At 43.1% G+C, this 20568-nt stretch overlaps 1 protein-coding gene across 1 annotated transcript in view; it reads left to right on the top strand.

Annotated features, from left to right (window-relative positions):
* pdxdc1 (pyridoxal-dependent decarboxylase domain containing 1) overlaps window positions 1-20568 on the top strand; it is a 79757-nt gene that overhangs the window by 36253 nt on the left and 22936 nt on the right. The window contains exons 15-22 of the mRNA XM_034089467.2: window positions 7377-7447; window positions 7766-7871; window positions 7961-8135; window positions 9418-9536; window positions 9633-9754; window positions 10572-10664; window positions 12560-12656; window positions 20363-20461. Coding sequence (XP_033945358.2) covers window positions 7377-7447; window positions 7766-7871; window positions 7961-8135; window positions 9418-9536; window positions 9633-9754; window positions 10572-10664; window positions 12560-12656; window positions 20363-20461 — 882 coding nt within the window. The remainder of the gene's footprint in view (window positions 1-7376; window positions 7448-7765; window positions 7872-7960; window positions 8136-9417; window positions 9537-9632; window positions 9755-10571; window positions 10665-12559; window positions 12657-20362; window positions 20462-20568) is intronic.

The following is a 20568-nucleotide window of genomic DNA, read 5'->3' as shown; positions in this document are numbered from 1 at the left end:
GTGTTTGTACATATACAGATTAATACGGTGGCCAGCAGTTGCAAACGCAGAACAACGGCCAAAAACGCATACATAAGCAGGAAACAGCTGCAAATAATGAAAAACAAACAAACCTTGAAAATAAATACAACAAAAAAACGCTGCATTTACAGAAATGACGCAAACTAAATACAACACACAAACCCCGAAAACAAACCCAACAGAAAAACGCTGCAAATACAAAAACCATATGCAAAGTCAAAAACACACAATGCTCCAGGCCTCTAGGGGGGCGCGTTACATGGAACAGATTGATGTCTGACCAGACATAAAAGGCTTCTCAATTCTCTAATTTCCCCTCCTCCTCGGTCCTCCGGTAGTGACCAGGAAATGGATTTCAGCGCGCCATGTTGAAGGACATCTCATTTCTCTAAATGCACATCGAGGACCGAGCATCGAGGAGGCTCTCTGGAGGAGCTATAACCGAGGATACTCAGGGTGTTTCTCAATGTCGAGTAAATCTGCTCCAGAGCCACTATTTCAAGCATACTATGTCATCGAGTGCCGCCGAAGGACTGTTCCAATGTCCAGCATACTTGGAATTCTTCATTTAAATCCCTGGGAGTCCACATCTCCCAGGAGCTCATCTGGTCCACAAACACCACGGCAGTGATAAAGAAGGTCCAGCAGCGACTGCTCAGAAAGAACCATCTGAATCGGAAGCTGCTGGTGACCTTCTATCGCTCTACAGTTGAGAGCGTCCTCACATACTGCATCTCTGCTAGGTATGCAGGGTGCTCGGCTGCCGAAAGCAAGGCTCTGCAGAGGGTCATTAACACGGCCCAGAGGATTATTGGCTGCCCTCCCTGGAAGACATCATCATCCTGAAGGACTCATCCCACCCAGCCCGTCATCTGTTCGACCTGCTGCCCTCGGCCCGGCGCTACCGTTCACTGTGCGCGCGCACCTCCAGACTCACAGTTTCTTCCCATGGGCCATTAGGACATTAAACACACACAAATAACTCCCCATATCCCCACTGTGCAATGGTCTGTCTCTATGTATATACTGTAATATTTATCATGTATATTTTATCATAATTCTATTTTATTCATGTATTTATTTATTAATCCTGGTCATCTACATGACCATCCGAAGCTGTGTGCACTACTTGCTGGTCGTAACTGTCGGAACTTTTAATCTGTGTTTTGATATGTCTGTTTTTAAAGCACTCACTGGAGCAGTAACTATAAATCTCGTTGTATTCTGTACAATGACAATAAAAGCTTTTGAATTTGAATTCTACCGAGCCTGGCGTACTTCGTAGCGAGAAATTGCGAGGCTGCACATGTGTAGACTCCGCAGTCTTAAAATCCCCACAATCCTTTGCGCACCAATTTCCCCAAATCTCTGGCAAAAAATGTAAGGCGGGGCCTCTCATATGACGCACACTTGCTAGCCTGTAGAGATGGCAAATCCGGATCCTTTTACGGACGCAGGGTCTTCTGAGTCAGTCATTGAAGAGATCCGGATCATACGAGTCATTTGAGTCATGAGTCAGCATAGAAATCCTATCGGTGAAACCGAAAAGTTGATGCATTTCACGAGCATATTAAACTGACGTTACATTAACCTCCGCTACACAGTGTCTTTTGCTTTAATAAAAAATGTTGATCACAAAAAAAAGGGTGATTTTGCGAATCTGAGTCTGCTGTTAACTCGTGCATGATGACGAGTCTGCTGGATCTCTGGATCTGCTGCTATACGGTTACGGCGCTGAGTCAGCACGAGTCTGCTGTGTTTTGCACAGCGAGTCAGGATTTGCGAATCTCTGAGTCTGCTGTTGATTCGTGCATAATATAGCCGCGGGAGCCTGGAGCTGGAGGAGGGGCTGCAACATGTTGCTGTTAATCTCTCCCCACTTTTGGCCACACCCCCTAAGTAAAATGTCTTCCCAGCCGTGGCTATGCTGGTGCACATAACGAGTTTGGATCTCTGGGTCTGCTATGCTATTACGGTTAGGAGCCGTAACCTACGGCTCCTCTGAGTCCCCATGAGTCTGCAGGACGTTGCACTGATCCCCCTCCCCTGAGCCAAACGATAACTTCTGGCAGCTATCCTACTTGCTAAAGGCTAGGCAGATGGACTTGGGTACGTTGTAATGTGATTTTACATGTTATAAGGAGAGTAGCGAGTGACGCAATTTATAGTTTTAATTTGTACGTCAAACCAGGTGTAGGACTCAAAGGACTCGGGTTAATGGAGAGGGGAGACTCGTCACGACCAGCTCATTTCTAGGATCCGGGTTAATGATCCGGATGAATTAGGACTCCCCCATCTCTACTAGCCTGTTCCACTCTTTGTTTTCCGAATGCCAGGAAGTATTATTCTTGCCTCGTTTCTGAAGCAAGTGACTCGGAAGACATGTGCTACCAAGCAAGCATACTCGACATTGAGAAACACCCCCTGATGGTTCCTCCACAGCGGATGTATTTCCGGCAACAGTGATGTTTCAATGAGTGGTGACGCACGGCCGGACTTATGCCAATGACAGCTCTGCATGCATACATTTGATCACTTCTCCACCGACCATAGTTACATATAGTATTGCTAAAGCTCTGTATAGTTGCAACATGATCTATACACAAATACACACATATAAACAAACTGCTAAGAATGTCTCTCTCTCTTGAAATGTTTCCGCGGTACTCACTATGGCCCGTGTTATTTACCTGCTCTCGATTTGTCATCTCTTTTAACAATGTTCTTCCCTCACTTTATCTTCTCTTCAGGGGAAGCTCTCAGCTTGTGTAGTAGTTACGGAGCGTCCACACTACAGGTTCAAAAAAATCTTGGAGCTGGGCGTGTCTGAAGTTTGGGGATTTTATTCGAGCAACGCGAACAACAACCAATCACATGAATCTCCCGTCCCCGACATACAAAGCAAAAACCCCGGGGATTTTATGCGAGCAATATATACTCATATATATATATATATATATATATATATATATATATATATATATATATATATATATATATATATATATATATATAAACTCCCCAAACAGGCGAAAACCTACCAGTTTCACCCACTGTCTCTGCCACCTCCCTCCATGCCTGGTTCCTCCGGTTTGTATCCCGGTAGGTGAAGAGGGTCTGGTCATACAAAACCGGGTGATTTGCTACAGCGATAATTAGTTTCTCCTCCGACTTTTTTTGAAATATAGAAATGAACGGCGGGATATCTCTCCCAGCTTAGACGCGGTTTGATTGGCTACGGCTTGAGCTGTCAGATTTTCAGAAATGGGATTTGATTGGCTGGCGCTTATGGGCTCAGAACAGTCTCATAATACACACGTGCACACAGGAGGATTCACACTTGTGTTTTTCAATGCACACACAAATGTGTTCCGTTTCATATACATGTAAATAAAATACAGAAAAAAGTTTTACATATGTATTTTTGATCCTCACATATTAGTTTCCCGTTTAAATCCTCTGCACCTGCAAACACAACCCGCTTCCTGTGCACGGATCGCTGTGCATTCGTGTGTGGGTTTTTTGAGACTCCCCTGACGGTCAGCCAATTCGTACTTGTAATTTTTTCTATCTATAGCCAATCAGATGTCTCCTCAATTCTAAGCCAATCACATGAGCGCGCCCCCACGAGGGTAGTTTTCTTGCGTTCATGACGTAGCGCTTCATGTACGCATTTTGCGGAGTCCGGAGCTGACAGCTCCATGGAACCTGCCTGCAGGTGCTAATAGGCGCATTCACACCGCAGTACTTTTCCCACAAAGGTTCATGAGAACTTAGTTCATGAGAACTCTTTTGTTGCGTTCACACCAAAAATAGCCGGTACTAAAATTAGTTCGTGAGAACCTTTTTACCCCCTTTTCAGTCCCTGCTCTCTAGCAGGGACTTTCGTGGGAGAAAAAGATTCCTATCTCTGATTGGCTGGGCGAATTGCAAACCACGCCCCGTAAAACTCCCAAAAAGTTTTGTGAAGCTGCCATTTTATTATCCTCGCATTAGCATTATTAGCATTAGCTCAGCGCAGAAACGCAGAGAGACTAACTTATGGCAACACAAAATAAAACATGGGAGCGGTGGAGATGAGGAGGTGTCGGCGTTCTGGCGATTTACTCGGAAGGCTTCAGTAGAAGCTGCTGGGACTCCCAGCAGCTTCTACTGAAGCCAGTCCCCAACTCCGGGGACTTCCGGCCGGGGACTTTGGGCGGCAGTATACGCCGTGAAGTGGTTTGCGGCCTGCCAGTAAACCCAAAGCAGCAGAAGAAGAAGAAGTGACATCAGCGGCTTCATTTGCCTGATCCTCCCCCAGGAACTTATTCCGGTGTGAACGCGATCTGTACTTAGTTCATGAGAACTAAAGAGTTCACACAAATACAAGCCTTTATATTATTAAGGTACAGCGCCACTTTCCGAACCCTTGATGAATGCTTGTGTACACAAAAACGGCAGGAAAAAACGTTTTAAATGTGTGCTTCCTACATGGTGAATACAGCTGCTTTATTTATGTCTGTATGTAGTTGTTGTGAGTGTGGAGGGAGCAGCTACAGATTAGCTTAGCCCAGTGGTCCTCAAACTTTTTCTGTCAGGCCCCCCCTTTGGAGAAAAAAAAAGTCGGGCCCCCCCCAACACAAATAGTCAGGCTCAGTGGCGGCGCCAGAGATTTATTTTGGGGGTGCTGTGGGGTAGCTTGACGTTTCATAGATAGTGCTCAAACATTTAGGGTTTCCCATTAATGCACCGGGCGCTACAGAGGAATGTTCTACTGCAACACTCCCCACGCATATACACAGTGTGACAGTTACAGAGAAGGCTCGATAATCAGCTCACGGCATATAGGTGTAAGCAGGGTTTAAGTGCTATTTTTTATAGGTGGTGTGTGGACCTCACATAGGGGGGTCTGGGGGCATGCTCCCCCGGGAAGACTTTTAAATATTGAAGTTAAAAGCATCAATCTGGTGCACTTTGAGAGCAAAATGAAGAGATCTATGGATACATCTCTCAACACCCAGATGAAACAGACCTGTAAACAGATTGACTTTTTCTTTATGGATATTTTACAAATCACTCCCCTTTTAAACTGTATTCATTTTTTAATGTCATATAGTATTTCATATTTTTTTATAACTATAATGATCATATAAACGTGTGCCTCGGAAATAATTGTTTACATTAATGGTGACCAAAACGTTTGAGACCCACTGAGATAACACTGATAACACTCTCCTCCACTTTGTTGTTGAAAAAACTCCTTATATCCGTTAGCGTAGCTCGCTAGCACCAGAAGCTAACATCAACGATCTCCGGTACCGGTGCTCTCTCTCTCTCGTGCACGCACACAAAATGGCTCGTTCCACACACACACAGAGCCGAGCTTTAATGAAACACAGAGACCCAAACGTAATAGTACTGTATCATATTATTTTCGAATCAATACTTTTTCAAAATATGAAAAAAAAATTGTAATCTTTTTTTTTTTCTTTTAAATAACCATTTTTCCTCCTGGTCTCTCGCGCCCCTCCTGTCATGCGTCTGCGCCTCCCACTTTGAGAACCACTGGCTTAGCCTAATCGATCAGTGCACTACGAAGCCAGTGCTAGACAGTGAACTGTCAACGGGGGGAGCCCCGCCGGTCATTATTGGCCGATATTCACTCTTAATAGTTTGATCGGTGCTCTCTATAAAGGCCGATCAGGAGAGCTGGATCTGATCGATATGGACATAAATGTGTTACAGGCTTGGCCTGTCACTTTAAGAGTAGCAGCCGCAAGGGGTTGTGGGTTTTTGGAGTGTGTGTGTGTGTAAAATGTGATGGCCAAGGCGAAGTGCGGAGTTATGAAGAGAGAGACGAAAGTATAGAGAAAGTGGTCAGAACGGGAAAAGTAACTAGTCTGTATGTAGGCCTATGCAATACAGAGTCAATGTAACTGATTAGTCTGAAGAACGTGAATAAATAGAGGTTCTTCCCACGGCACCCTAACGCCCCGTTTGCATCCTTTTTCCCCTCGAAATGTCTGGGCAGCTGGTTACCGGCTGACAACGAGCTGAGTCAGAAACCACCGGTGTGTAACCGAAACTACGGTTTCGGTGCCGAGATACCGTTAGTAAAAAGGTAACAAACGTGAGTGAAGTGTAACCGGACGCGAGAGACAGATCAGATCAGCTGCTGAGTCTGACGGAGACACGCAGCTCTGCATGATCACCTGAAGCTCCGCCCTCTGTTTAGCGAGCTGACCGGACTGCGCAAAATGCGTACATGAAGTGCTACGTCATGAACGCAAGAAATCATACCCTCGTGGGGGCGCGCTCATGTAATTGGCTTAGAATGGAGGAGACATCTGATTGGCTATAGATAGAAAGAATTACAAGTACGAATCGGCTGACCGTCAGGGGAGTCTCAAAAAACCCACACACGAATGCACAGCGATCCGTGCACAGAGAGCGGTTTGTGTTTGCAGGTTCAGAGGTTTTAAACGGAAAACTAATATGTGCGGATCAACAATACATATGTAAAACTTTTTTCTGTAATTGGATTTTATTTACATGTATATGAAATGGAACACATTTGTGTGTGCATTGAAAAACACAAGTATGAATCCTTCTGTGTGCACGTGTGTATTATGAGCCTGTTCTGAGCCCATAGGCGCTGGTTACTCCGGCGTATCCGGTTTGTATGTGTTTTTCACTTTGCATATCGTTTTTGTATTTGCAGCGTTTTTCTGTTGCGTTTGTTTTCGGGGTTTGTGTGTTGTATTTAGTTTGCATCATTTCTGTAAATGCAGCATTTTTTAAATTTTATTTTCAGAGTTTGTTTGTTTTTCATTTCATTATTTGCAGCTGTTTCCTGCTTAAGTATGAGTGTTTGGCCGTTGTTCCGCGTTTGCACCTGCCGGCCACCGTAGGTTACACATTTACGCACGGATTGTCGATTTCTGTTCACTCAAATAATATTGTGGCAAATCTTGCTTATGCTTATAATGACAATTTCACACACATTCTATAATGACATTTTGGAAAGATATGGATTTAAACTGTATGGGCAAGGCAGTTATTTGAGTTCTCAAACTAAAAGGGATTAGTGTAATGCCATATTATTAACTCAAAGGACCACTTACTAGTTATCAACAAAGTCACATGTTCCCCATCAGCTGTGTCGTCATCCCAAAAGCATGTTGGTTTCTGGAGGTTCTGTTGACCTAAGAGTGCAGCCCCTCCTCGTTCCGTGGTGCAGAGTAACCCCGAGACCTGCGGATAGAACATTTCAGGGTTACTGAGATTGAACCGGGATAATATGTCACTATCGAGCAACAAATATTTAAAGTACATTGTTGTATTCTTACTTTCCCTTTGTTCTATGTCGCTAGCATCCAGTGGGGGTTCAGTGGAAGGTTTCTGTGCGGGGGAGAAGGAGGTGCTCGATGCCTTCAACAGATGGGTGAGTTCTGTAGTACACAACCTGTTCTTTGTATTTATGTGCCTATGTTATTTAGAGCTGCAATAAATAATATGTCAATACAACTATAATGACTGAAGAAGTTCTTCATCTATGTAGAGCATTGGGTAGTGGTGCACTTCAGGCTTGTGTGTCCAAAATAAGTACAACAACAAACGCCCTAACAAAAAAAAAGAGAGACGTGGCAAACATTTTTCCAACTGTTCACAGAACAATCTTTCTCCAGAAAAAAGTGTTTCTTCTTAAAACTGAACTATGAGCAACCCCACACAGTTGATGTGTTTATTCCTCTGTATGTAGTTAGGAGAACAGCTGGTTCAGTGGGTCCCCTCCAGTGGAGTAGATGTGGTGGAGCTGGAGGACGAGGGCACATGTGTTCGCTTCAGCCCCCTCCTGACTGCTGCAGGTAGCCTCCACACACTCACAGTGTCCTTGAGATATCTTAGATACTGTAATAAGGGTTAAACAACACCATGGTTCTCTGCCTGTGTCCAGTCCTGGGCACGCAGCAGGAGAACACAGAGGAGCTGGTGGAGAAGCTGTCGGAGCTGGTGCCTGCCATGTGCTCCACCATGAGCCTCAGACAGGACTTCAGAGAGGAGGTCCACCGACACTCGCCCTCGCTCACGTACCGAGAGCAGCTGAGCTGGCCCGGCCTCGGCGCTGTCTGGTAAGAGAGGAGGCTTTGAGGGCCTGCTGTCACATCACATTCATTCATCTGACGCTGATATCCAAAGCTACTCCAACAGGTGCCCCAACCCCAAATAGTGCAAACAATCAAGTGCATCAATTTATTTTCTTACATTCGTATTACAAAAATCATGAGGTGTTTAGTTACACAATTACATGGTTGACCTTAGATACATTAATTCATGTCTCTTCTGGACGTTATTAGGACAAACTTCTTCATTGGTAATAACAATCTTCGTATTATATAAACATGAGCATCACATTACCAGCAATGAACTACTACCACATTAACTGTAATATTAACCAGACAAGTGCAATTACAAGGACAATTGTGTTACAACATATGTTAAATGTTCTTTAATATTTGTCAGTGAAGCAGCCACAATATGCTGCTTTAGAAAGAAAAAAAAACTGTTGAATTATACTGTATACCTGCAATATCAAAATACTTATTAAATATTTCGTAATGTGTTGGATTTGAGAATTGATCTAGTCCTGTGACAGTTGTGACATGTTGACCTATGGTACAAATACATGATTTCTGCCCGAAACGTATGAAAACGCCTCCTGGCCGCAGACAATAGCCATAGAGGTATGGTTTGGATCATAGAGTGGTGCAGTGGTGACGTATATTTAGCGCCAACACAGAAGTTAGCATCCCAAGGGCTCCCTCAACAAAAAACAATGGGATTGTAAAAAAAATAAGCTTTGTGGCAAACATACATTTATGATACATTTTCACACCACTTTTTGATTTTTGTAGATAGTGTGGATTAAATCTCAATAAGTGAGGCTATAAACAAACTACAGCACAGTCACATGACTTCACAACACCAGCGCTAAGCTAAGGGCGGCAAATGTTCAGCGTGATGTTGTTTAGTAGTCTCGTTTAGACACTTGTTAGCAGCAGCTGTTTTATGACAAATAGCAGCTTCAGACCTCCACCAGTGGGGTATTTACTGACATATTTGATGTGTGCGAAATAAATGTGAAAATCTCTTCATCTTGTGTTAACCACAGACCTTATTTCAGTCAATATTCAATAGTAATTATGGAATTTACTACTGTCCTGCTGCAACTTCCTCATTACTGTCATTTAATTGTTGTAATGTTGCTACTTACCTTTTTGTACTTGGAATGTGTAATTATTATTTGATTTTACATTTTTTAAAGTGCTCATTTTACTAAATACTGTTCTTATTTTGTCTCATCATGTGAACGTCCCCTCTGTGTGACTCATGAATTCTGATTGCGATGTGCAGGTACGAGCCTCAGGCTGAGGGGATGGATGAGAGCAGGAGGGAGGAGGTGCTGCAGAAGATCAACAGTGAGCTGCTGAACAAACTTCAAGAACTGGACTCTGACATCATCTTTTCCACCGGTGAGCACTCGCACACCTCAGAGGCCTGTGAGACGTACATGTTTCCGTGAAGTAAGATTGATTGGTTTGGTGTGTTCGTCTCCTGTCCCATCACAGGCCCTGAGTTTGGGACAGAGGAGGAATGTATCTTTGTTGGCATGGTGACCGAGGACGTGGATGTTTCAGAGTTGGTGGACACAGTAGCTGCCCTCGGAAGGGACATAGAGGAGAGCGGAAGGGTAACTGCTATAAATATAAATCTACAGAATACTGGAAGGTTGGCGTAGTTGCAAAAAGTCTCATCAAAGATTAATAAATATGTTACGCTCTGCAGTAGCAAAATAACACAATAGGCTCTTTCACACCGGAGTACTTTTCCCCGTACTTTTCCCATTTAGTTCCGATAGTTCCTGGGATTTTGCGTTCACACCAATAAGAGTACTTAGTTCCGAGAACTTTTACCCCCTTTTTAGTGCCTGCTGTGGTACTTTCCTGGGGAGCAAAAAGTTCCAATTTCTGATTGGCTGGGCGAATTGCAAACCACGCCCCTTACAAACTCAGAAAAGTTTTTTGAAGCCGCCATTGTATTTGCTAGCATTTGCATTATTAGCATTAGCCCCGCGCACCAACGGAGAGAGAATAATATGGCAACACAAAAAAAAAATGGGAGCGGTGGAGATGAGGAGGTGTCGGCATTCTGGCGATTATACAGTATACGCGTAATGGCAGTGTACGCCGTGAAGTTCTTTGCGGCCTGCCAGTAAACCCAAATCGGAAGAAGAAGAAGTGACGTCAGCAGCTTAATTTGCATAATCTTCCCTCAGGGAACTTATTCCGGTGTGAACGTGATCGGCTCTTAGTTCCACGGGGGAACTAAGTGCTGGGAACTAAGTGCTGGGAACTAAGTACGGCAAAGTACTTGGTGTGAAAGCGGCTAGTGACACCATAATTTTCAGAACTATTAAATACACAATAATTGTTGCTGTTGATGATTGAATCACATGATGATTGTGATGTACAGTGTGTTTACCCCGTGGTTTGTGATGTTTCCTGAAGCTGCTGGAGAACATGACGGAGGTGGTGAGGAAGGGCATCCTGGAGGCGGAACTGCAGCTGCAGAAGGCCAACGAGGAGAAACTCATGGAAGAGGTGTGTGCGCGCCTGCTGGTGCACGGATGTGTTGTTAGAATTAATGAAGAACTATTAAGCCTCCTGTCGTGTTCAGGTCAAATCTGACCGATTTACTGCTTTCATCAATCATAAATATTGTGTTTGACATCTGATTGTCTTGAGGCCTTATGATATCCTCCACAGTAGGGATTTGAACTTATAAACTTGCTGATCACCACTTTGATTGCATTTTGAGAGGTTTAGTCAACTTTGTTACTGTTCCCAGTCACAAATGAGCGCCATAGGAAATTCATGGTTAACCCTATTATCCCCAGATATCAAATGATACACCTACAAATCGACAACCATGTCAATGTGGAATACATTTTCAGTGTCTATTATTTGTATATTCGATGCAGTTATTCATGTAAACCAGTAGTTAAAGGGTGTTAACCTATTCTACACCGCACCCCCGATACCGGGGGGGGAAATGCGTCATCTGCAGGAAACAGCGTCTGAGGGCATCTTAATATTCAATAAACTATGAATGTTTTATATCCATGTAACGGGAAGAAACTCAGCTAACTGGTCTTTTTTCTTTTTTTTTAACCTGTTAATCACTGAGCCTGTTTTTCAGGTCTCAGGCTCGAAAATGACATTCCCAGAACTGACCATATCTTTCCTTCTAAAAGGGTTACATTAATAATCTTTTTTCTCAAAGTAATGATAAACCTGTGAGTTGGATGAAGAAAATCAGAATCAATATAGATGTTTTTTATTTTAAAGAAAATTCAGATTGAACATAGTAAAAAACTGTAAATTATAGGTGCCGGTACCTGAACACTGAAAGATACAAACTCGCGACGTTATCAACAAAAACGTACATCAAAACATGTGGCGCTAGGTAGCCAAAAACGCTAACATGGCTTACCTTGGTCTTTGTCTGGTCAAAACGGGTCTTCAATGGCATTAAAACGATAAAAACGATGCTGTAGTTAATCCATAGGTTAATATCTAATGTGACTGTGTCCCCTTTGACATGTTTTGATAATCCATAAGCAATAAAAACTGCTTTTCCGTTTCCAGAAATCAGAGTAGGGATATTCCTACGCTCTGCAACAAGATTGCATGTGCAGAGACGCCAGCTTTTTTTTTTAACATGAGAGTCTATGGGACGATTTCCCTTCGATTCTATTGGCTCTAACGGTCAGGAAGAGATGTCACATGTCAAAATCGAGCAAGGGGGGCCAGAGATGGGTCAAATGGCCCCATAAGAGGTTGTTTTTGCTAAATCTGTCTACAAAGGTAAAATATCACTTGTTTTGCATCAATCTTGATACAGGGTACTTATTATATGTTGTACTTTGGATTCCTAAAGCTTTTAGTCTACTAACCCATCATCCAAGGTTAGTTTTCACTATAAGTACAAAATATCTTTTGGACGGACACTATAATTTCCAGTTTTTTACCATGTTCAATCTGAATTTTCTTTAAAATAAAAAACATCTATATTGATTCTGATTTTCTACATCCAACTCACAGGTTTATCATTACTTTGAGAAAAAGATTATTAATTTAACCCTTTTAGAAGGGAAGATATGGTCATTTGTTCTGGGAATGTCATTTTCGAGCCTGAAACCTAAAAAAAACAGGCTTGGGGCTTAACAGGTTAAGGGTTTTTGTGTTAATGTAAGAGTCAAATTTGACCGGGAACCCCAAGTAAGGTGGGAGAAACAAATACGACAGGAGGGTTAAATGACAAAGATGTTCTCCACTCCTTAAATGAGTAAGGATTCATACTTGGATAATAAAGAATTAGGTCTGGGGTAAGAAAGGATTTCCTTATTTGCCCTCTTGTTTAATTGATTGTGTGATTGTGTGAGTGTGTGAGCGTGAACATGTAAGGATACACATATTTGTCTGTTTGTGTGCAGGGGGCTCTGAGACAGCTGCCTCTGGTGGGCTCCGTGTTAAACTGGTTCTCTCCATCCAAGAGTTCCATAAAGGGCCGCACCTTCAACCTGGCTGCAGGTACAGTGGGACTTATATTTATTATATGATCACAATGACGAGTGATGACACTGTCATATCAATCAAGAGATAAAGTGTAACTCAATGTCTCGTGAATATTATTGTAGTTTTTCAAACTTCGACCCACACAGCGGTTTCATTGTATTTTTGGAAGTCACCCACATTTATGAGTGGAGAGTTGTAAATCATGCATGTCTAAAATGTATATACACTGAACAAAAATATAAATGCAACACTTTTGTTTTTGCTCCCATTTTTCATGAGATGAACTCAAAGATCTAAAACATTTTCTATATACACAAAATAACCATTTCTCTCAAACATTGTTCACAAATCTGAAAAACTCTGTGATAGTGAGCACTTCTCCTTTGCTGAGATAATCCATCCCACCTCACAGGTGTGGCATATCAAGATGCTGATTAGACAGCATGATTATTGCACAGGTGTGCCTTAGGCTGGCCACAATAAAAGGCCACTCTGAAACGTGCAGTTTTGCTTTATTGGGGGGTCTGGGGGGGTTACGAAAACCAGTCAGTATCTGGTGTGACCACCATTTGCCTCACGCAGTGCAACACATCTCCTTCGCATAGAGTTGATCAGGTTGTTGATTGTGGCCTGTGGAATGTTGGTCCACTCCTCTTCAATGGCTGTGCGAAGTTGCTGGATATTGGCAGGAACTGGAACACGCTGTCGTATACACCGATCCAGAGCATCCCAAACATGCTCAATGGGTGACATGTCCGGTGAGTATGCTGGCCATGCAAGAACTGGGATGTTTTCAGCCTCCAGGAATTGTGTACAGATCCTTGCAACATGGGGCCGTGCATTATCATGCTGCAACATGAGGTGATGGTCGTGGATGAATGGCACAACAATGGGCCTCAGGATCTCCTCACGGTATCTCTGCAGGTCTCCCTTGAAAAAGAGATCTATGATCTCAATGGGACCAATCTGGTTAAATAAAGGTTTGAAATGAAATGAAATTCACAATGCCATCAATAAAATGCACCTGTGTTCGTCGTCCATAACATACGCCTGCCCATACCATAACCCCACCACCACCATGGGCCACTCGATTCACAACATTGACATCAGAAAACCGCTCACCCACACGACGCCACACACGCTGTCTGCCATCTGCCCTGAACAGTGAAAACCGGGATTCATCCGTGAAGAGAACACCTCTCCAACGTGCCAGATGCCATCGAATGTGAGCATTTGCCCACTCAAGTCGGTTACGACGACGAACCGGAGTCAGGTGGAGACCCCGATGAGGACGACGAGCATGCAGATGAGCTTCCCTGAGACGCTTTCTGACAGTTTGTGCAGAAATTCTTTGGTTATGCAAACCGATTGTTGCAGCAGCTGTCCGAGTGGCTGGTCTCAGACCATCTTGGAGGTGAACATGCTGGATGTGGAGGTCCTGGGCTGGTCTGGTTGCACGTGGTCTGCGGTTGTGAGGCCGGTTGGATGTACTGCCAAATTCTCTGAACCGCCTTTGGAGACGGCTTATGGTAGAGAAATGAACATTCAATTCACGGGCAACAGCTCTGATGGACATTCCTGCTGTCAGCATGCCAATTGCACGCTCCCTCAAAACTTGCGACATCTGTGGCATTGTGCTGTGTGATAAAAGTGAACATTTCAAAGTGGCCTTTTATTGTGGCCAGCCTAAGGCACACCTGTGCAATAATCATGCTGTCTAATCAGCATCTTGATATGCCACACCTGTGAGGTGGGATGGATTATCTCGGCAAAGGAGAAGTGCTCACTATCACACATTTCTCTATCACAGTAGAGAAATGGTTATTTTGTGTTTATAGAAAATGTTTTAGATCTTTGAGTTCATCTCATGAAAACTGGGAGCAAAAACAAAAGTGTTGCATTTATATTTTTGTTCAGTGTATACCTATGTTAAATGTGCCAAATTGTTGACATACGTACTGAATAAACATGAATATTAATTGTCCTTTTAATTGATGTGTGTTGCTATATACAGGGCTGTAATCATAGCACTTCATCTCTTATAAAAGACAAGTATATACAGCGGGTACAATAAGTATTGAGCATGTCACAATTTTTCTCAGTAAATATATTTCTAAAGGTGCTATTGACATTACATTTTTACCAGATATCGGTAACAACCCATGCAATCCACACATGCAAAGAAACCAAAACAAATACATTCAGAAATTAAGTTATGTGTAATAAAATGGAATGACACAGGGAAAAAGTATTGAACATGCTTACTGAAATGTATTTAATCCTTCGTACAAAAGCCTTTGTTGTAATGACAGCTTCAAGACGCCTCCTGTATGGAGGAACTCGTCTCATGTATTGCTCAGGTGGGATTTTGGCCCAATCTTCCACACACAGTCTTCAAATCTTAAAGGTTCCGTGGGCCTTTTCTATTAACTCCGATCTTTAGTTCTTTCCATAGATTTTATATTGGATTCAAGTCAGGTGATTGGATGGGCCGTTCTAGCAGCTTTACTTTCTTTCTCTGAAACCAATTGAGAGTTTCCTTGTCTGTGTGTTTGGGATCATCGTCTTGCTGAAATGTCCACATTCGTTTCACCTTCATCATCCTGGGAGATGGCAGCAGATATTTATCAATAATGTCTCTGTACATTTTTCCATTCATCCGTCCTTCAATGAAAAGAAGTTTGCCAGTGCCCTATGCTGAAAAACAGACCCCCACCACGATGTTCCCACCTCCAAACTTCTCCATTAGTATGGTGTTTTTGGCGTGATGTGCAGTGGCATTTGACCTCCAAACATGGTGTATTTTATGGCATCCAAAAGGCGCGTTCACACCGCAGTACTTTTCCCACTTTAGTTCCGATCAGTGGCGGCTGGTGGAAAATATTTTTGGTGGGGCTGCTGATAGAGTGAGTAAAAAAATGTTTTGGGAGAAATGACCCCTTAAATTAGGACTTCTGGTGATGTAATGGCGCGTTTCCAGTGCAGCGCGGAGCTCGCTTTAATGCTGCGTTCAGACCGGACGCGATGCGAATATTCGCTTCGCTCTAAACGCTCCTATCGCATCGCTCTAGTCGCTCGAGTTTCACCGCAGCTGTCAGCTGTGTTTACTCGCATCATTCAAACAAGACGCGCTGGCTCGGGAGCTACAGCTACAACAACATGAACATATTTTACCGTGATTAAATTGTAATACACGTTTCTAAATGATGCCGACGTAACAACATACTGATACCGGTTAGTAAAAACCATGAATTAATGCTTTGACAAGTCTGCAGACAGACGGCAGGCAAAAAACCTTTTAGAATGCTTGTTCCCTGAATGGAGCTTGGCTAAGCTAACGCTATATATGCTCCGACCGTCCACACTCACAACAACGGCCTACAGACATAAATAAACCAGCGACTGTATTCTCCATGACACAGACAGTCTGTGGTTTGTACTTGTTTAACTTTTGTCTAGTTTCTGAACAGATCGTATCTGTCCCCGGCTGTTTGAAGAGCAAGCATGTGAAACAAAAGATAGCATTTACCTGTTTGCATGCAGCTAGCCATGTGAGAAGCCTTGTTGATACGTTTTGTCTTTTTCACGAGCTTGCTGTGATATATAAAAATCGGGTTGGTCCGGTCCAAGGTCTTTAAGTATCAATTTATCTCCCAAACTTCTCCTTTCAAAAGGATTGAAGAGTAGCTCTTGGGCGGACCGAGGTTCCGGCGACTCCACGTGCACACCATTCTCATCCAAATACTGCGTCACCTTGGTCACTCACGAGTCTAAAAAACAACTCCTCACGTCAACGCACGTAAGCAACATGGGCGCCAACATGGGCGCCAACGTGAGCGCCCACGTGACCAAAATATTTGACGGCGCTGATTGGCTGAAATTATGTTTCGGCGGCACAGTTTACTATTGAGACTTTTGCAACCTGCTGGTTGCTGCTGTTTCGCTCGGGGGCTCTGCCCCGTAATGATAAACTAATGCCATGGGCAAGGCCAGGCAGGAAACAGGTGACTTATCAGTAACTTTAGACATCGTAACACAATTTTAAACGAGATTGTATTGTAGATTATACATTTGTGTGATACTAATTGTATGATATGTACCTTGTTCATTAAAAATTAAAATATAAAATATATATTTTTTTTAAATATATTTTTTTTAAATATATATTTTTTTATTTAATATTTTTATTTTGTATCTGGCAAGAGGTGGGGCGGCGCCCCTAGCGCCCCTATGGGCCGGCTGCCACTGGTTCGGAAATGTTGCGTTCACACTAGAGATGGGAACGATTAATCGAATATTCGAAATGATTCAGGTATTCGAATAATTATTCATGTATTCAAATATGAGTTATGAATATTTGTATGAATATATATATATATTTAAAAAATGTTGGGAGTGATGCCTAAGTTGATTACATATTATCCAATTGAATAATTCAATGTATATGTATATATACGTCAGTGCCATAGCTAAAGGTGTGTTTTGCTCCGCTCACCGGTCCCTCAATTAATCAATAAATCAATCAATGTTTATTTATATAGCCCAATATCACAAATGTTACATTTGTCTCAGTCGTCTTCACAGTGTGTACAGAATATCAGTATGACAATACGACACCCTCTGTCCTCAGACCCTCTGTCCTTAGACCCTCACATCGTACAAGGAAACACTTCCAGAGAAAACCCACAGTTTAAAGGGAACATGGGAGAAACCTCAGGGAGAGCAACAGAGGAGGGATCCCTCTCCCAGGACGGACAGACGTGCAATAGATGCCGTGTGTAAATTGAAAAGATAATACATTTGCAACATAGGAAGTCCAAATGTTTGGAAATGCATGTGTGTATAATAGGAAGATGAATCCACGAGGATATCCATCCAGGACCGATGATCCAGGACCACAGCCACGACTCAAGATCCAGGGCTCGCGATGCAGGACACAGGACCGCAGGATCATCCATGACTCCGGATCCCGGTGTATATAGACACCAAAAAGAAAGAAATTTGGGGAAGCTGGGTTAATGGGAACATGAGAGTACACAGGTACAGACAGAGAGAAGGAAGAAGGAAGATGTCCCCCGACAAACTAAGCCTCTATCAGCAAAACTAGGGGCTGAATCTAATCAGCCCTAACTATAAGCTTTATCAAAAAGGAAGGTCTTAAGCGCACTCTTAAACGGATAGGCTGTCTGCCGCCCGAACACAAACTGGAAGCTGATTCCACAAATGTGGAGCTTGATAAGAAAAGGCTCTGGCTCCCATTGTACTTTTAGAGATTCTAGGAACAACCAACAACCCTGCATTCTTGGAACGCAATGCCCTAGTAGGCCAGTAGGGTATAATGAGTTCTTTAAGGTACGATGGCGCCTGCCCATTAAGGGCTTTGTGGGCGAGAAGAAGAATTTTAAATTCTATCCTGTGTTCTATAGGGAGCCAGTGTAAGGCAGCCAGAACAGGAGTAATGTGGTCCCTTTTCCTAACTCTGGTTAGTACACGAGCCGCAGCATTTTGAATCAGCTGAAGCGACTTGACTGACTTCTTGGTACTCCCTGATAATAAAGAGTTACAATAATCCAGCCTAGAAGTAACAAATGCATGGACTAGTTTCTCTGCATCGTTTTGAGGCTAGATATGCCTGATTTTTGCAATGTTGCGTAGATGGAAGTAGGCGGTCCTTGAAATTGATGTGGGCGTTAAAGGATAAATCCTGATCAAATATAACACCAAGATTCCTTACAGTCTCACTGGAGGCCAAATTAATGCCATCCATAGTTAGTATATCTTGAGATAGTTTGTTTCCTAGATTCTTCGGGCCGAGTACAATAACTTCAGTTTTGGTCGTGTTTAACATCAAAAAGTTTAAGGTCATCCACGTTTTTAAGTCCTTAAGGCAGTCTTGAATTTTATTTAGATGATTAATTTCATCAGGCTTGATTGATAAATATAGTTGAGTATCATCCGCATAACAATGAAAGTTTACAGAATGATTCCTTATAAATGCCCTCACAGCGGGCAGATCTGCAGGTGCTGATCTCTCTCTCTCTCTCGCGTCCGGTTATACTTCACTCGCGTTTATGTCCAAATCCATCAGATCTAGCTAGTTCTAGCTAACGATATGGCTGCTGCCCCTGCCTACACGCAGATCACGCAGACTTAAACCTCATCTTAGGCCCAAATGTGGCGCAAATGCGCTCCTTAGCCGCTGCGAGGTTCCGGCGCTTACAGTTCATGAGCGTGCTCCCCCGCCCCCTGTCAACACTCGCGACACATGAGTGGCCAGCCTAAACAATAATAAGCGCTGCTTGGCAACCGTGTGTGGCGGCAAAGTGCATAGACATTTTGACTGGAGAGATTTAGTTTTGCCGGTATTCAACATATTTTACCAGTCATAGTCCATTAATTATTTACACTCTAAGAAGAGTCCTACACAGACATGGCGTCAAAAAGGAGTAATGTGTGGAAATATTTCGACCATGTTAGTGAGTGCGGTGTAGAGGTCAAACTATGCCAAATTAAACTTATTTAAACATGCTATACCTTGCTATACCCGCAACCTCCGTTCCAGCTGAGAGGGTCTTCTCTACAGCTGGGCTGATTGTGAATCGCCTCTGCACATGAAAGCTGTAGGCCTATAGCTGTCAAACTGTGATCACCAGTTCAATACATTTGACGAATTCGACTTGATTTCTACACTTATCTGAACATGTATGTATTTAATTCCAAAAATTCTTAAAAAAAATTGGGGGGGGGGAAACATTTTTACCCAATTTTATTTTCATAGGATATGTACATTTCGGTTAACCGTTTTTTGGGGGGTTGAATATTCGAATATACATTTGCTTTCAAATTCCCATCCCCAGTTCACATCTAAAATATCCAGAAGTAAAATGAGTTCATGAGAACCTTTTTACCCCCTTTTCGTGGGAGAAAAAGGTTCCTATTTCTGATTGGCTGGGCGGAATGCAAACCACGCCCCGTAAAACTCCCAAAAAGTGTTGTGAAGCCGCCATTTTATTATCTTCGCATTAGCATTAGCCCAGCGCAGAAACGCAGAGAGACTAACTTATGGCAACACAAAATAAAACATGGAGCGGTGGAGATGAGGAGGTGTCGGCGTTCTGGCGATTTACTCGGAAGGCTTCAGTAGAAGCTGCTGGGACTCCCAGCAGCTTCTACTGAAGCCAGTCCCCAACTCCGGGGACTTCCGGCCGGGGACTTTGGGCGGCAGTATACGCCGTGAAGTGGTTTGCGGCCTGCCAGTAAACCCAAAGCAGAAGAAGAAGAAGTGACGTCAGCGGCTTCATTTGCCTCATCCACCCCCAGGGACTTTTTCTGGTGTGAACGCGATCTGTACTTAGTTCATGCGAACTAAAGAGTTTGCATGAACTAAGTTCGCATGAACCTTTGTGGGAAAAGTACCGCAGTGTGAACGCGGCTTTTGTGTCATTCCATTTTATTACACATAACTTAATTTCTGAACTTTTTTTTTTTTTTTTAAACATATGTAACATTAAGCTGTCTGTAGCTCTTTCCTGCTGTAACGATGCAAATGTCTCCTCTGTGGGACTAATAAAGGTATTCTGACATCTGGTGATAATGTCATGTCAATAGCACCTTTACAAATATATTTACTGAGAAAAATGGTGACGTGTTCAATACTTATACCCGCTGTAAATGTTTGAGTATTGGTGGGTAACATGAAAGTAAATGGTGTGTCTCTGTAGGTTCCCTGGACTCCACAGAGGGGACTTACTCAAGCAAGGCTCAGGCGGGCAGGCAGTCCCAGCAGGAGACCCCCACCTCCTCCTCAAAGAAACATCCAGGTAGGACCGTCTTTCAGAGAGACTGAGCTCTGTCTGCACACATTTTAAACTACGGTCTGCCAGTTAAGAAAGAGACCATATGATCTTGTTTTATGTCAAAGGTCATG

Source organism: Pseudochaenichthys georgianus, chromosome 8 (genome assembly GCF_902827115.2).
Source record: "Pseudochaenichthys georgianus chromosome 8, fPseGeo1.2, whole genome shotgun sequence".
NCBI lineage: Eukaryota > Metazoa > Chordata > Actinopteri > Perciformes > Channichthyidae > Pseudochaenichthys > Pseudochaenichthys georgianus.
The sequence above is the reverse complement of the archived record's forward strand: the minus strand, read 5'-3'. Positions and strand labels throughout refer to the sequence as shown.